At 38.0% G+C, this 17,222-nt stretch overlaps 1 protein-coding gene and 1 long non-coding RNA gene across 24 annotated transcripts in view; one reads left to right on the top strand and one right to left on the bottom strand.

The window, feature by feature from the left end:
* Nucleotides 1–17,222, top strand: part of LOC135969585 (uncharacterized) — a 305,912-nt gene that overhangs the window by 155,450 nt on the left and 133,240 nt on the right. The gene's annotated exons all lie outside the window — the stretch shown is intronic.
* ACAP2 (ArfGAP with coiled-coil, ankyrin repeat and PH domains 2) overlaps nucleotides 1–17,222 on the bottom strand; it is a 181,299-nt gene that overhangs the window by 42,765 nt on the left and 121,312 nt on the right. For 21 of the 23 annotated variants that reach the window (XR_010584841.2, XR_012430551.1, XR_012430552.1 and 18 more), the window contains 2 exons: nucleotides 14,156–14,230; nucleotides 7,370–7,482 (listed from right to left, as the gene is read on the bottom strand). Coding sequence is in view for 19 of the 23 variants with exons in the window: in XM_065539686.1 (XP_065395758.1) it covers nucleotides 7,370–7,482; nucleotides 14,156–14,230 (188 nt within the window). In the remaining 4 variants the exon portion in view is untranslated. Of the gene's footprint in view, nucleotides 1–7,369; nucleotides 7,483–14,155; nucleotides 14,231–14,668; nucleotides 14,765–17,222 lie in introns of those variants that run through there. The other 2 variants (XM_074030737.1, XM_074030738.1) reach the window with 1 other exon arrangement.

Genomic DNA, 17,222 nt, shown 5'->3' with positions numbered 1-17,222 from the left:
CTTCAAATACTATGTCATAGGAAGTTCTGATAGGACTTAGCATACTTGGGCATCTCTCTACTATTATTTTCTGCCTCAAAGTTCATGGCTATAAAATATAGATAGTACCTCGCACCTCATCTTAATAAGCTGCTCCTAAAAGTTAAGGAAAATAATCACTGTAGGAATTGTCTATATAAACCTGAGATAAATGAAGTTTTCATAAAGAAAGTAGGTTCACTAAACAGAGGATGTCAAAGATTATAAAATATTAGCCAAATAAACATTTCTCCCAATTGCCCATCCCATTTTCATGAAATGATATACGGGACTTGAAGGCCACACATACATAGTATTAACCTTTCATCTAGGTATATACTTCTTATAATACAAAAGGCCAATAGAAATAAAACATTTACATCTACATCAGCAGCATACAGAATATTTTGCTTTAAAGTATCGTGTAGTATATTCTATGCTTTTAGTTGTATTTTCTATTTAAACAAAGACAGCATAGCAAGCAATTATTCAGTTTTATTAGTTTTTCCAAGTTATCACTAAATAAATTATGTTAGTGTCTATTTATTTTCCTTCTTCATTCACCTTTTCTGAATTTATCATAAAAAGCAAAAGAGAAGTTAAGTTCTAATAATCCAATAATGTGAGCCTGAAAGGAAGCTGCCATACTGAGAAAATGACCCGACAAAGAAAAATTATTGTGGTGACCTCACATTATCTTCAGAAAAATACATTGTATAGATTTATAAAATTTTTGAGATATTACAAACTACAACAGTCCACATAAGAAATAAAACTTTTTACTCCTTATGCTATTTCAATCACATCATACAAAATATTATCTATTCAATTAAATTCCAGATTTTGGAATCATCTGAAATACACTTGTAATTTATGAAGCACAAAGTGAGGTTTAAAAACTATCTGGAAATTCCTAGTCACACTCACATTTCCCTGAGGAAGAAAGTATTTTTTTTTTTTAATTTTACTTTTTGTGGGTACATAGTAAGTGTATCATATTTATGGGAGAAAGAAGTTTTTTTTTTCTTTTTTTGAGATGAAGTCTCGCTCTGGTCATCTAGGCTGGAGTTCAGTGGTACAATCACAGCTCACTGCAACCTCTGCCTCCCTGGGTTCAAGTGATTCTCCCACCTCAGTTTCCCAAGGAGCCGGGATTACAGATGCGTGCCACCATGACCGGCTAATTTTTATATTTTTAGTAGAGACAGGGGTCTCACCATGTTGGCCAGGCTGGTCTTGAATGCCTGACCTCAAGGGACCTGCCCGCCTTGGCCTCCCAAAGTGCTGGGATTACAGGCATGAGCCACCATGCCCAGCCAGAAGGTCTTTTTAAATAGTTGATTTTGATAAGACTGTATGCAAAAATTCCACAGAAGTATAGGTAATAGCAAATGTGTGGTACCCTATGGTGACTAAAACAAAAAAGGTGCCCTAAAAGTAATCCATAAACAATCCCCCAAATCTTCATATTTGAATCACTGGATTCCTGAATTTTTAAAATTAACTCACCAATATCATAAATACAGTCGTTTACTCAAAGTCCAGTAAAATAAATTAAGCTGGACAGAGAACTGAATTTTGAGATACTTTAAGAAATTTAAATTCCAAATTTTTAATATTAAAAAGCAGAAGATAATTCTAAATAACATTTAAAAGATTACTCTTCGTTCTTCTCTCTTCTGTCTAGTTCCTTATCTATCGCCTAGTAAATACTTAAAGACTTTAGTCACAAGGTTTGGACTTTCGCTGTTGATTGGCTGATTGAGACAGGGTCTCCGTCACCCAGGCTGGAGTGCAGTGGCACAATGCAGAGGCTCAATGCAGCCTCAATCTCTTGGCCTCGAGCGGTCTTCCTGCCTCGGCCACCTGTGTAGCTGGGGCTACAGGCACCACACCACCGCACCTGACTAATTTTTGTATTTGTTTTTTGTAGAGATGGGGTTTCACCATGTTGCCCGAGCTGGTCTCAAATTCCTGGGCTCAAGCAATCTGCCTGCCTTGGCCTCCCAAACTGCTGGGATTAGAGGCATGAGCCACAATGACTGGCCTTATATGCTATATTCTTGTACAAGTCAGAATTTTACTAGTGTTTTTGGCAAAACGTTCTTCAACAGGATGTGAAAATGGTATTAATTTGCTATCCATAATTTTTCCTAATGTAAGTGTTTCAGGAAGATCTTTTAAAGTGAAGTATTTTTTCATAGTTGAAGCTGTATTTTGTTCTATCAAAATAAAGATGGTTTGGAATTTTCGCAGCAAGAAAGAAAAATGCCATAGGATACTTGAGGAAGAGTTCAGAGTTCCAGGTTTTGCACCTCAATTTGTTCACAAACCAGCTGTGTGACTTTGAGAGAGTGACTACCTCTCTGAAGCTCCATTTCTTTACTGAAAGTAAGGGTGTTCTACAATCTATGATTCTAATCAATAAGTGCCATTTCACTACGGATAGATGGCATCTCCTTTAAAAATAGCCTAATTTCCAAAGCAATGTTTTTTCACTTTGTAAATAGGAGGTAATGTCTACAATTGAAAATTTAACCATTATTCCTCACTTGATTTTAGCTGCATTTTAATATCCATGCCAATGTAATTCAGAAAATAAGTAATAATGAAAAGGTTCATGTATAAATCAAAATTACTTTCCTTCTACTGTCCTAAATGGCAGTGCAATATTCCACTAACACTTACTATGCTTCATTTTGAAGTCTGAGACCATCTCTCATTGGAGTAGTCCATGGAAGTTCATTTCTTTTCTTCTTAACATAATGGTATGTTTCTACGGATTTACTGTATTTTCACTTTGCTAAACTCTAAGTAGGTTGTTTTGAAATCTGAAGGCTAAAATTCAATTCTGCCATTATACCATGAAAACATACTGGTGAATAATCTTTATTATAAAGACTCACCAGTCAAGCTGTTTTTTTTGCTTTTTTTTTTCCCCCCCCAACTTCTACTCTGGCTACAGAAATTTATCAGGAAAGGCTTAAAAGACTACTACTGTCTTACTTTTTAGAGCTTAGAAAATGTAATTTTAATTTTTCATTTTCACTTTAGCTAGAAATATTATTTCTAACCACACCACTTGAGTTGGTCCTCCTATATTCATGTACTATTCTTATTTTTATTTATTTATTTATTAAGAGACAGAGTCTCACTGTGTCGCCCAGATTGGAAGTGCAGCAGCACAATCTTGGCTCACTACAACCTCTGCCTCCTAGGTTCAAGCAATTCTCCTGCCTCAGCCTCCCAAATAGCTGGGATTACAGGCATGTGCCACCACATCCAGCCAATTTTTTCTATTTTTAGTCAAGACAAGGTTTCACTGTGTTGGCCAGGCTGGTCTCAAACTCTGGGCCTCAAGTGATATACCCGCCTCAGCCTCCCAAAGTGCTGGGATTACAGGCATGAACCACCACGTCCAGCCCATGTATTATTTTTAAAGCTCTCTAAACTCAGGTTTAACATCAAATATAATCATTCTTCTTTCCATTTTTATATTCACTCTCAGGTTCAGAAAAATTATTTTGAATAAAACAAACCATCTACCATGTAAACATCCGTCAATATCAAATGCTGGGGAAATGCTCAATAAATCACTGACATTCAGAAATGTCAGTGAATGCTTTCTTTTTTTTGAGACAGAGTCTCACCCAGGCTGGAGTGCAGTGGAGCAATCTCGGCTCCCTGCAGCCTTTGCCTCCTGGGTTCAAGCAATTCTCCTGCCTCAGCCTGCCGAGTAGCTGGGATTATAGGCATGCACCACCACGCCAGGCTAATTTTTGTATTTTTAGTAGAGATGGGGCTTCATCACGTTGGCCAGGCTGGTCTCAAACTCCTGACCTCAAGTGATTCACCCGCCTCAGCCTCCCGAAGTGTTGGGATTACAGGCGTGAGCCACCATGCCCACCCAGTGAATGTTTTTTCTATATAACCTTGACACTAAGACATAAAAATAATTACACTAGAAATCCATTTTAATAAAACATTAAATTTTTCCATTTAACAAAAATGTACACAAAGTTAAACTTACCAGGAAATTATATTTACTAACGTCCATTTTTTAAAAATAAAAACAACCTTCTTTATCATTAAATTCATATTCTGGTCAATAAACACATTATAACCAATAATAATAAATCAACCAGAATCCAACTACTACTCATATTACAGAATTTTGACTACTTTTTTATTTTTGGCAAAAATAGAGGCATCCTTGAATAAAAGATTAATCACTGATACCCAGAAGAATGATCCTGCGACAACCAATCTTTCAGTTGAAGCTTTAATGTCTGAAGTTATTTCATTTGAGTATATTACTACATGAGAAAATACAATGAAATATTTTATACATTCTTTTAACAGACATTTAACAGGTTTATATTTTATAAAAATTTGTTTAGCAACACCTTCAAAGTTTTTGGTAGCCATCAAGTTTACAATAAAGGACCATCAGCTGCCACAACTTCACATATGAAAAAATTCCCATTTCCTAAAACTCCTGTTTTATTGAAGTTATTGCAAAGATCTAAAGATCAGGATCACCTAGCTTAAAGATTCATAAACATTTTGTTCACAAAGTGCAGGAAAAAAAAGATTCATAAGTGATATGGACTGGTTCTGTCACTACCCAAATCTCACCTTGACCTGTAATCCCCACGTGTCGTGGGAGGGATCTGGTGGCAGGTGACTGGGTCACGCGGGTGGTTTTCCCCACGCTGTTCTCGGGATGGTGAGCGAGTTCTTAGGAGATCTGATAGTTTAAAAGTGGTAGTTTCCCTGAGCTCGCTCTCTCCTACCACCTTTGTGAGGAGGATGCCTGCTTCCCCTTCCGCCATAATTCTAAGTTTCCTGAGGCTTCCCCAGCCATGGAGAACTGTGAGTCAATTAAAACTCCTTTCTTTATAAATTACCCAGTCTCAGGTAGTATTCTTATAGCAGTGTGAACATGGACTAATACAGAGAACTGGTACCAGCAGAGTGGAATACTGCTATAAAGATAATCTGAAAATGTAGAAGCCACTTTGGAAATGAGTACCAGGCAGAGGTTGGAACAGTTTGGAAGGCTCAGAAGGCAGGAAGATGAGGGAAAGTTTGGAACTTCCAAGAGACTTGTTGAATGCTTTTGACCAAAATGCTGATACTGATATGGACAATGAAGTCCAGGCTGAGGTGGTCTCAGATGGAGATGAAAAACTTATTGGGAACTGGAGCAAATGTCACTCTCACTATACTTTAGCAAAGAGACTGGCAGCATTTTTGCCCCTGCCCTAGAGATCTGTTCTTAAACTTGAAAGAGATGATTTAGGATATCTGGCAGAAGAAATTTCTAAGCAGGAAAACATTCAAGAGGTGACTTGGCTTTTCCTGAAAGCATACCGTGATATGCTTTCACAAAGAGAAGATATGAAATTGGAACTTAGTTTAAAAGGGAAGCAGAGCATAACAGTTTGGAAAATTTGCAGCCTGACCATGAGGTATAAAAGAAAATCCATTTTCTGAGGAGAAATTCAAGCCAGCTGCAAAAATTTGCGTAAGTAATGAGGAGCTGAACGTTTATATCCAAGACAATGGGAAAAATGTCTCCAGGGCATGTAAGAAATCTTTGAGGCAGCCCCTCCATCACAGATCCAGAGACCGAGAGGGAAAAACAGAGTTGTGGGCCAGGGCCCAGGACCCTGCTGCTCTGTGCAGCCTTGGGACTTGGTGCCCTGCGTCCCACCCACTCCAACTTCAGCCACGGCTAAAAGAGGCCAAGGTACAGCTTGGGCCACTGCTTCAGAGTGGGCAAGCCCTAAGCATTGGTGGCTTCCACGTGGTATTAGGCCTATAGATACATGGAAGATGAGAATTTAGGTTTGGGAACCTCCAACTAGAATCCAGAGGATGTATAGAAACGCTTGAAGGTCCAGGCAGAAGTAGTCTGCGGCAGGGGAAGAGCCCTCATGGAGAACCTCCCCTAAGGCAGTGCAGAAGGAAATGTGGGGTTGGATCCCCCACATACAGTCCCCACTGGGGCACTGCCTAGTGGAACTTTGAGAAGAGGGCCAACATCCTCCAGACCCCAGAAAGGTAGATCCACCAAGAGCTTGCACCATGCACCTGGAAACACCGCAGGCACTCAATGCCAGCCCTGAAAGCAGCACAGGGCTACACCCGCAGAGCCACAGAGATGGAGTTGCCTAAGGCCATAGGAACCCACCCCCTGCATAGCCTGCCCTGGAATGTGAGACATGGAGTCAAAGGAGATTTTAGAGCTTTAAGATTTAATGACTGCCTGGCTGCATTTCAAACTTGTGTGGGGCCTGTGACCCCTTTGTTTTGGTCATATTTTCCCATTTTTCATGGGAACATTTACCCAGTGCCTATACCTCCATTGTATCTTGGGAGTAACTAACTGGTTTTTTATTTTACAGGCTCATAGACGGAAGGGACTTGCCTTGTTTCAGATGAGACTGTGGACTTGGACTTTTGAGTTAATGCTGGAATGAGGTAAGACTTTGGGGATCTGTTGGGAAGTCATGTTTGATTCTGACATGTGAAAAGGACATGAGATTTGAGAAAGGTCAGGGGTGAAATATGGTCTGGTTCTGTATCCCCACCCAAATCTCATCTTAAATTGTAATCCCCACATGTTGAAAGAGGGACCTGGTGGGAGGTGATTGGATCATGGGAGTGGTTTCCCCCATGTTGCTCTCATGATAGTGAGGGAGTTCTCACAAGATATAACGGTTTAAAAGTGGTAATTTCCCCTGAGCACTCTCTCTCTGCCGCCTTGCGAAGAAGGTGCCTGCTTCCCCTTCACCTTCTGCCATGACTGTTCCCCAGCCATGGAGAATTGTGCATCAATTAAAACTCTTTTCTTTATAAACTACCCAGTCTCAGATAGTATCTTTATAACAGTGAGAAAATGGACTAATACAATAAGCAAACACTAAGTCAAAATGTACATAAACATCATATAGAGGAGAAACCAAAAAAGAAAGCTCACTTGTCCTATTCATCTATCATATTCATAATTTGTACTCAAATTTATTTTACGACAAATACAGGAGGTAGACCATATTCAAAATTGATTTACTATAATGAACTAGCCAGCCACTACAGACCAAGCATTATAAAAATTTTCCTTGCTTCCTTATTTAATCCTTGCTTACTTTTAGAATTTAGAATTAATGATGTTATTCTTCACCTGCTTCTAAAGGGCACCTCTCTTCAATAGCCTGGGTTCAGGAAAGCTTCTATGGAGTTTACAGAAGTTAAAGAATTACGAAGGAGACAGCTGTCAAATCACAGAGAAAGTCGGAAAATCAAAACTATGTACAGATCAAGACCAGTATTTGAAATATATTACCTGTTCCAAGTTTTGAAGGCATTGCTGGCTCGTTTGAACAGATATCCTTCCATAACTATGCCATTTGCAGCATCTACGTTATATTCTAACTTAGAATCATCACTGGAGAAATCCTAGACAAAACAACATATAAAGAAGTTCATATGACTTGACTAAGTTTCCTAGACAAGAAATGGATCCTAAGGAAAGAGTTCAAAAGGAAGAAAAGGTTTATATTAAGACAGTTACAACAACAATATTAATAAGAAAAATGAAGGGAGACTTAAATGATCAATAATAAATAAATGTTTCAATACATTAAAGTATTTGACTTTAGTGAATTATTTTATGCAATACTTATTGTGATGACCTAAGGACAGATAATTGTATAGAATATAATGCAAAACAGAAAATAAATCAATACAAACTGTATCTACATTGTGATTAAAAGCACAAAATAATATGTATACAAATAAACAAGGGAAACAACTAAATACTACACAGGCTATTATGTTTAAAATTATCACAACTTTTTTTTTTTTTCTTTTTTGAGACAGAGTGTCGCTCTGCTGCCCAGTGTGGAGTGCAATGAAGTGATCTCAGCTCACTGCAACCTCTGCTCCCGGGTTCAAGTGATTCTCCCGTCTCAGTCTCCCATGTAGCTGGAATTACGGACATACGCCACCATGCCCAGCTATTTTTTGTATTTTTGTAGAGACAGGGTTTCACCATGTTGGCCAGGCTGGCCTTAAATTCCTGACCTCAGGTGATCTGTCTGCCTCAGCCTCCCAAAGTGCTGGGATTACAGGCATGGGCCACTGCACCCAGTCCATCACAATATTTTATGGTGATATGTGTTAACAATTTTTTTAAAGTATATGGTTATATTTAATTGGGATTATTTAAAGTTACCACTATTTTCTAAATATATTACTACCATGATAGTTTTTTTGTTTTTTTTTTTGAGACAAAATCTCACTCTGTTGCCCAGGCTGGAATGCAGTGGCACAATCTCAGCTCACTGCAACATCCGCCTCCTGGTTCAAGTGATACTCCTGCCTCAGCCTCCTGAGTAGCTGGGACTACTACAGACGTGTGCCACCACGCCCAGCTAATTTTTGTATTTTTAGTAGAGACGGGGTTTCACCATGTTAGCCATGCTGGGCTCAAACTCCTGACCTCAAGTGATTCACCTGCCTCGGCCTCCCAAAGTTCAGGGATTACAGGCATGAGCCATTGTGCCTGGGTATGGTAGTTCTTGAATCTGACAGTGTCTATGGCATTTTTTCCTAAAATAAAATTTAGTTTTCAAAGGAAATGGATCTTAGTCTACAGTTTGAAGTGGGCAAGTTGAACTCCCTTTTTTATGAGTACTATGAAATCACTCACAGTCTTCTTCAAGGGTCTTAATGATCTAAATCTTCACCTGAATGCAATTTAAACTTTCAATTTCCTTCCAAAATTCATGAAGTTTGGAAATCAGAAATTCAATATTTAAAATATTGCCTAACAAACTTCCAAAGCATTTTGAGTAAAACTCTAAGACTGCTGTTTTCAGCAAATTTAAAACTCTAAGGCCAGTCCCATAACTTTTAAAATTCCTCCTGGACCAATAATGAAAATGAGAATTCTACCCTACTAAGGAGCAGTAAACCTCCTGTTGTGGGAAACATTGTGGCAGCATCTGCTGAGACGCTGGGGCCCTGCCTGGAGGCGAGCAGAGCGACAACCATCTAAGGGCCCTCCAAATTGAAGAGAGTGCTAAGTCAGGAACAGGAAACAGACTAAATTCAGAACTTTAAAAGAGAAAAAAATAATAATAACCTCTCCTGACGCCTTTGAAACATTAACCACGAGAAGACATGATAATCCAAAGTAATCAAATGAAGCAGAATCTGTAAACGACTTGCTACATTTCTTCCTACTTTTTCTTTGGGGAAAAAAAAATCAGGGAAACTTTAATCCCCTCATTTAAAATTTATTTGAGGCTATAATTTATTTAATTATACAGATAGAATTAAGTAAGCAATAAATATAATTGACTTTGTTAACATTCTAAAGGTTTCGTTTGTAACATCTTCAGTTTTTCATAACTTTGGTCAACTTAAAAGACTTCCTTGAAAGTGCAGTGCATTACAAGTGTTTCTCTAATTTTCAACTATATTTCTTGAGATAAACTGTCTTCACTTTAATTACTATTAATATCAACTAATATTCTGTAGTACTTAAAATGTGACAGATTTCATAATTTTAGCAATGAAATATGTTGGACGAAAGACATAGTGTTAGAATCTCCCTAAATACATTGATGACCTGATAAATCAGGAAGGAATACTCAAAGGCAAGAGACTGAGTGAGCACTGGAATTCAAAGAGGTAAGGAGAGCAAGGACATCTGCCTATCAGGAGAACTTGAGTTTTGGTGTGAGGTCCAGGGAACAGAATGTAAAACCAAGGTTGGTCAAAGGGGAATCTAATAGAAACTTCCCTTTAAAATAGCAAACAAGACAAGAAAAACCACTGTTACCACTTTCACTCAAGATCACGATGAAACTCATAGCCAGCAAAACAACAAAAAAAAGTACAAGATTAGAAAGAAAGGAAAAAACTATCATAATTGGTAGATGATAAGACTTTATACACACAGCATCCAAAATAATTGAGAGATAAATCAATATTAAAAGAGATTACTGGTTACAAAATCAATACAGAGAAATCAATGTTATCACAGACAGAACAGTGGTAAAATAAATAAATTTAAAGATAACATTTAGAATATAAATATCTAGGAATAAATCTAACAAAAGATGTACAAGAAAAATCATAAAACTTTATGAAAGCCATTAAAGAAAACTTAAATAAATGGAGAACATACCAAGCGCATAGAATCAAAGATATAATAAAATAAACATATCAATTTTGATTCATAGAAGCTTGAAGGAGGAAAGGTAGGAAGATTTGCTATTACATATCAAGAATTTGCTTGCCAGGAACAGAATGACAAACATTCATGTTCTCACTTATTTGTGGGATCTAAAAAATAAAACAACTGGACTCAGGGAGCTGGAGAGTAGAAGGATGGTTACTAGAGGCTGGGAGGTGTGGTGGGCACTGGGGGTGTGGGAGAGTGGGGATGGTTAATGGATACTAAAAAAAAAAAAAAGAGAATGAATGAGACCTAGTATTTGATAGCACAACAGGGTGACTACAGTCAAAATAACTGTACATTTAAAAATAATTAAAAGAATATAATAGGATTGTTTGTAACACAAGGATATATGCTTGAGGGGATGGATCCTGTTTTCTATGATGTGATTATTATGCACTGCATGCCTGTATCAAAATATTTCATATACCCCATAAATAATACCACCTGCTATGTACTACCAAAAACTAAAAATGAAATAAAAAAATTTTAAAAGCATTTGATCAACAATTAAGCAACCTGGTGGGAAAATGAGATAAAAAGACTAATAGTTCACAAATAGGATATCCAAATGACCAGTAAATATAAGATGCCCATTAGTCACTAAAGAAATCACTCTGGGCCGGGCGCGGTGGCTCAAGCCTGCAATCCCAGCACTTTGGGAGGCCGAGATGGGCGGATCACGAGGTCAGGAGATCGAGACCATCCTGGCTAACACGGTGAAACCCCGTCTCTACTAAAAAATACAAAAAACTAGCCGGGCGAGGTGGCGGGCGCCTGTAGTCCCAGCTACTCGGGAGGCTGAGGCAGGAGAATGGTCTAAACCCGGGAGGCGGAGCTTGCAGTGAGCTGAGATCCGGCCACTGCACCCCAGCCTGGGTGACAGAGCAAGACTCTGTCTCAAAAAAAAAAAAAGAAAAAAAAAAAAAAAAGAAATCACTCTGGCCGGGCGCGCTGGCTCAAGCCTGTAATCCCAGCACTTTGGGAGGCCGAGACGGGTGGATCACGAGGTCAGGAGATCGAGACCATCCTGGTGAACACAGTGAAACCCCGTCTCTACTAAAACTACAAAAAACTAGCCGGGCGAGGTGGCGGGCGCCTGTAGTCCCAGCTACTCGGGAGGCTGAGGCAGGAGAATGGCGTGAACCCGGGAGGCGGAGCTTGCAGTGAGCTGAGATCAGGCCACTGCGCTCCAGCCTGGGCGACAGAGCGAGACTCCGTCTCAAAAAAAAAAAAAAAAAAAAAGAAATCACTCTAAAGCCAAAAATAATTAAGACAGCATAGTATCGACAGTTTAGACAAAAAGACAGTGAAACAGAATAGAGAAACTGAAATGGACCTCACATACGTGATATATAACACAGGATATACCACAGAGCATTTGGGAAAGGGCAAACTTTTTAATAACTCGTCTGGATCAACTGACTACCAGTGGGAGAATTAAAGGAAACGATCTCTACCTCACACCACACACAAAAACCCAATTAAAGGTCTAAAAAGTAGCACGATGGCTCACACCTGTAATCCCAGCACTTTGGGAGGCTGAGGTGGATGGATCACCTGAGGTCAGGAGATCAAGACCATCCTGACCAAAAAGGTGAAATCCCATCTCTACTAAAAATACAAAAATTAGCTGGGTATGGTGATGCGCAGCTATAATCCCAGCTACTTGGGAGGCTGAGGCAGAAGAATCACTTAAACCCAGGAGGAGGAGATTGCAGTGAGCAGAGATCGCGCCACTGCACTCCACCTGGGTGACAGGACCAAAAAAAAAAATAATAAAAATAATCTAAAGAGTAAATCTATAATACAAGATATATCTCTTCATGATCTTGAAATGGAAAGAATTTATTGAACAAGACACAAAAAGCATCAACCATAAGACTGATAAAAATAAGCTATATGAAAATTAAAAACACATATGCCTCAAATGTATTATTAAGTTGATCAAACAGTTAGGCAGCCTGGTGGAAAAATGAGAGAAAGATTAATAGACGTTTTACAAGTAAGATACGCAAAAGACCAACAGATACAAGATAAGGTGCTTAAGCTCATTAGTCACTAAAGAAGTTAAAACTACGAGAAGATGTCAGTATCTACTGATCAAATCGGCCAAAATCTAAAAGTCTCATAATATAATGAGGTGGCAAATAGGAACTCTCATACAGTGCTGTCTGCTAAGATAGTATAATATTTTGAAAAACAATGTAGCATTATCTGCTTATGCTAAATGATCTACTAAAGCTAATACACCTTCTAACTCAGCAGTTTTACTTCTAGGTATAAATATATCAGAAATGCAAAATGCATGCACGTATCCACACATGAATGTTCAAAGCATCACTGTTTCTCCAACTGATCAATTTAAATTTTTGAAAAATCTAAATAACTACATGAGACATACTTTCCCTTAGTTTTTAGTGGATTTTTTTTTTTACCTGTAGTGCAGCCTTGTGTCAGCATTTAAGGGCAGAAAAGAGGTGAGCATTCATAATGAGCAAAAAGCAGCACTATTTTCTTTAAAGGAAAACAGTTGAATATTATTTAAAATCAAATAAGGTATTCTTAGAGTTAATAATTTACCATTTTGAACCTTCAGTACAACACTGAACTGTGTTCACAATAGGAAAAGATATTAAAAGATGTGTACTGTTTATTAAATAATTCAATTTAAGGAAATATTCAAATATTCCTACAAATACCATGATATCTCATTTTAATTAAAAACAATTGGTCCCAATTTTTAGCAATCTTTTCATGATCATGTCATTAAAACTCGTTACCCATCAAAACATCAGACTGTACACTTTAATTACGTAAAATTTTTATTTGTCAACTTAAAATAAAGTTACCCACACAAAAGTTAATCTAACTTTAAACAAAACAAAATAAAACGTGGAGGTTGTCTCACCTGACACTAACCAGAAAGTAACTAACTTAAAGGTGGTCTTGTAGAAATCTTTCCTTTTTTAATTATTTTTCTTTGAGCATTAATACTCCATCATCAATTAAATTTTTCTTACTTTTACTACTGATTTTGTTTTCTTTTTTCACTGACATCTTCTATATCAGATCTAGTTTACTGGTATTTTAAATTCTAAATAAACCATTAAAAAGTTGATTTTACTGCTCAATATCAAGAAAACAGATTTCTTAAAGCAATGCTAGATGGCATCCTGTACATACTTATATTTCTATATTCAACTTTAACACTCTCCCTTTATTTTCAGATAACTACACAAAAAGTACTACTGACGATATAAGAAAGTTGAGTTGCAGGCATGTCACACTCAACTCTTTTAGCATGAAGAAATAAAAACTGTTTTAATATTTGAGTTTTCATTTTTAAAAACATTATTTTCAAAGTCAGTTTTGCTAGGTTTAGGCAATTCAACAGGCAATGCAGGTGAAGCTTTAGCATCTCGTCACAGAGAGGAAAGGCTGCCTTGCAGTGACTGCAGTTGGAAAGTCTGTAAGGCCAAACACGCATGTTGACACTAAGATGCATCCACACCCCCTGCCCCGCAACACACACACAGACACACTCTTTTACAGGGAGTTGGTGGTATCCTGAATGTAATTATGAATAGTGTTTTAAATTCTAACTAAAGGCCACTTTTAGCTTAGTTACGGCTCTAAGAGATTTAAATTTTTATAAACTGATTCAAGGAGCACAGCTTTCAAAGATCCGAAAAAATAACAAAATACGTCCCTTAAAATCTGAAGAACATTTCGCTCTTCAAAAACAGAAGAGGAATTTATCTGCACAATTTAATTATTAGAACAACCCAAAGATGGGTTCCAATACAATGACACCTTGCATAAACCAACAACCAAGCGACTGTATAAAACGGAATTAATTTTTAATTTCCCCTGAGGTACCTTTTGTTGAATGGTGGAATGTTTTTGCTCCATTTCTCTTTTCTCCTTTGCTGCATCCACAACCAGTCGATCCAACTGTAAAAAGGGAAAAAGAGAAAACTGCAGACTTAAAAAAAGTATGGATTATTTTTTCAAACCATATTCCAAATCATTTCACAGATAAATAAAAAAATCACTCAATTTAAGCTTATTTAAAAAGGTTTTGGCTAAACTTTGAAGTAGAAGTTCATATTTTTTTCTGCTATCAAGTTCTCTTTGAGAAGATCCATATCTCCATTAGAAGAAAAAAGATTTCCAAGAATAGTCATGGTGCCGTACATACATGATTGGAGGCCTTGTCACAGGTACCCCAGTGATACACTTTCAATCCTTAAATAAGGAAAATGACTCTAGCTTAAGCTGCCTGCTGACCTACTAAGCAAATTCAGGTAGTTAAAATCAAAGATACGAAGAAGACACTAGTGACTTCTTTCTCATAATAGCAAAAAGTAGTGCAGCTAAACTAGTACCAACCAGCTAAACCAGCTCTCACAAATTCACTCTAACAGCTACTTCCAATCATTCAAGATGTTTCTTCATGTTTTCAGGTTGGCTCCCTAACGTCATAATCAAATCTAAAAAGAAGAAAAAATAATTCACCAGATAAAAGAGAAAGCTAAAAATAATAAAAGAATAGTAATCATTCATAAGACCAAGGTAGGAAATCAGCAATTCTTAAGGCTCATTTTTAAAAGCTCAAAAAACTTAATAAAACTATAAAACCCGGCCGGGCGCAGTGGCTCACGCCTGTAATTCCAGCACTTTGGGAGGCCAAGTCGGGCGGATCAGGAGGTCAGGAGTTCAAGAACAGCCTGGCCAACATAGTGAAACCCCGTCTCCCCTAAAAATACAAAAAATTAGCTAGGCATGGTGGCAGGTGCCCATAATCCGACCTACTCGGGAGGCTGAGGCAGGAGAATCGCTTGAACCCAGGAGGCAGAGGTTGCAGTGGGCTGAGATCACACCACTGCACACTAGCCAGGGCGACAGTGCAAGGCTCCATCCCCCACCCCCCCCAAAATAATATACACATATATAAAAAACCCTTTTATTTCTTGTTCCTTTGTATTAGAAAGGATATCCATCATAAGGGAAGTATTCAATTTCCGGTAATATGTCACAAGAAATGCACTGGCTTCTTGAAATCATATTTGCTAAACTAACAATAATTGGGTTATACATTATTTATTATGTGGGTTTCATTGTCTAGACTACGATGATGCTTTCCAACTCTGAACCTCCATCACCCATAAATGATTAACACATGTTCGATAAATGAAAAAATTAAAACATACATATCAGATCAGCAGGAATATGGAAAAAAGCGTTAAATGTCTAAACATTTTAAGTTGTATCTTTTAAAAACTAAATTTTTAAAGTCTCTTTCAAAAAAGCTATTTGATCCTTTATCACAAATGATTTTTTTCTACAGAAGAATAATTCTAGTCAGATAGTATTACTGAATAGTAATAGAGATTAACCAAAAAAATACCCACAATAAAACAGATCTATCACTATTATAAAGTACGTGATACAGCTGGCAACCATACTACTCTAGGATCTAATACACACACACCTTAGTGACATGTAGCATTGATTTAGTGGGTATGCTATACATGGTGCACTAGAAAAATATATTCTCACACAAATTTCTTACGCGGAATGAGTGGACTAACCATCCTATGGTTTTTACGGCTCTGAGTGGCATATAAATATTATTCATTCAGACTGAAATGCAGCACAAGGGAGCCCCCAAATTCAAAATATTTACAAATATGCACGCATATATGAATTCTGCAATGTAGGTGATGGTTTTCTGCCTGTCTAATTGGTAAGAAATGTCTCTTGCAGCCAGGCGCGGTGGCTCACGCCTGTAATCCCAGCACTTTGGGAGGCCGAGATGGGCGGATCACGAGGTCAGGAGACTGAGACCATCCTGCCTAACACAGTGAAACCCCGCCTCTACTAAAAATACAAAAAAAAAATTAGGCGGGCGAGGTGGCGGGCGCCTGTAGTCCCAGCTACTCGGGAGGCTGAGGCAGGAGAATGGTGTGAACCTGGGAGGCGGAGCTTGTAGTGAGCCGAGATCGTGCCACTGCACTCCAGCCTGGGCGACAGAGCAAGCCTCCATCTCAAAAAAAAAAAAAAAAAGAAAGAAAAAAGAAAAAAGAAATGTCTCTTGCATCCCTAACCCCACTGCTATTACAACAGGAAAGTGGGGACAATTCCCCCTCTCTGATGGGGAAAAAGAATAAAGAAAAAATATCTTTCGTGATGGTGGGGGTTTGGGAAAAGGCACGAGTTGGGGAAATGTGAAGACTGGCAGAGTCTTATCTTCTAGACACTGGGAAATGTATCAGGAAGATAACTTGGAGCACAGTAAAAAGGGCCCCGTGTTTGTGTTAATACTGGACATTATCCATTTTAATAGGTTCCTATCACTAAGCAGGTATCCCCGGTCCTTCTGTGTTTTAAATCCCTTCCACTCCCACCAACCTCAGATATCATCACTTCTCTTTCTCCTTTTCAACTTCTCCCTCGAACTACCATCTGCTTTTAAGTTGGTGCAAATCATTCTACCTTAATAAAACCGCTGGGAGTGGGGAGGGATTGCATTGGGAGTTATACCTAATGTAAATGACGAGTTGATGGGTTCTGAGGAGTTGATGGGTGCAGCACACCAACATGGCACAAGTATACATATGTAACAAACCTGCACGTTATGCACATGTACCCTAGAACTTAAAGTATAATAATAATAATAATAATAGTAATAATAAAAGAAAAAAAAAGAATCAGGAAGTTCCAAATCAAAAGCAGTTCCTGAGCTCCACTGAGGGAATGCAATGGGGAGGCTTTTACAGAACAGACACAGAAATAAAGCAAACACAATATTTGATTGGTTATAGTTAAAAATAAAATAAAATAAAACCGCTAACCCATACTCTTTCTCCAGCTACCACATTCTTTCCCTCTTTCCTTCATAACACAACTTCTTTAAAATACTACCACCTTCTCTATTTGCCCC

Source organism: Macaca fascicularis, chromosome 2 (genome assembly GCF_037993035.2).
Source record: "Macaca fascicularis isolate 582-1 chromosome 2, T2T-MFA8v1.1".
Lineage (NCBI taxonomy): Eukaryota > Metazoa > Chordata > Mammalia > Primates > Cercopithecidae > Macaca > Macaca fascicularis.
The sequence above is the reverse complement of the archived record's forward strand: the minus strand, read 5'-3'. Positions and strand labels throughout refer to the sequence as shown.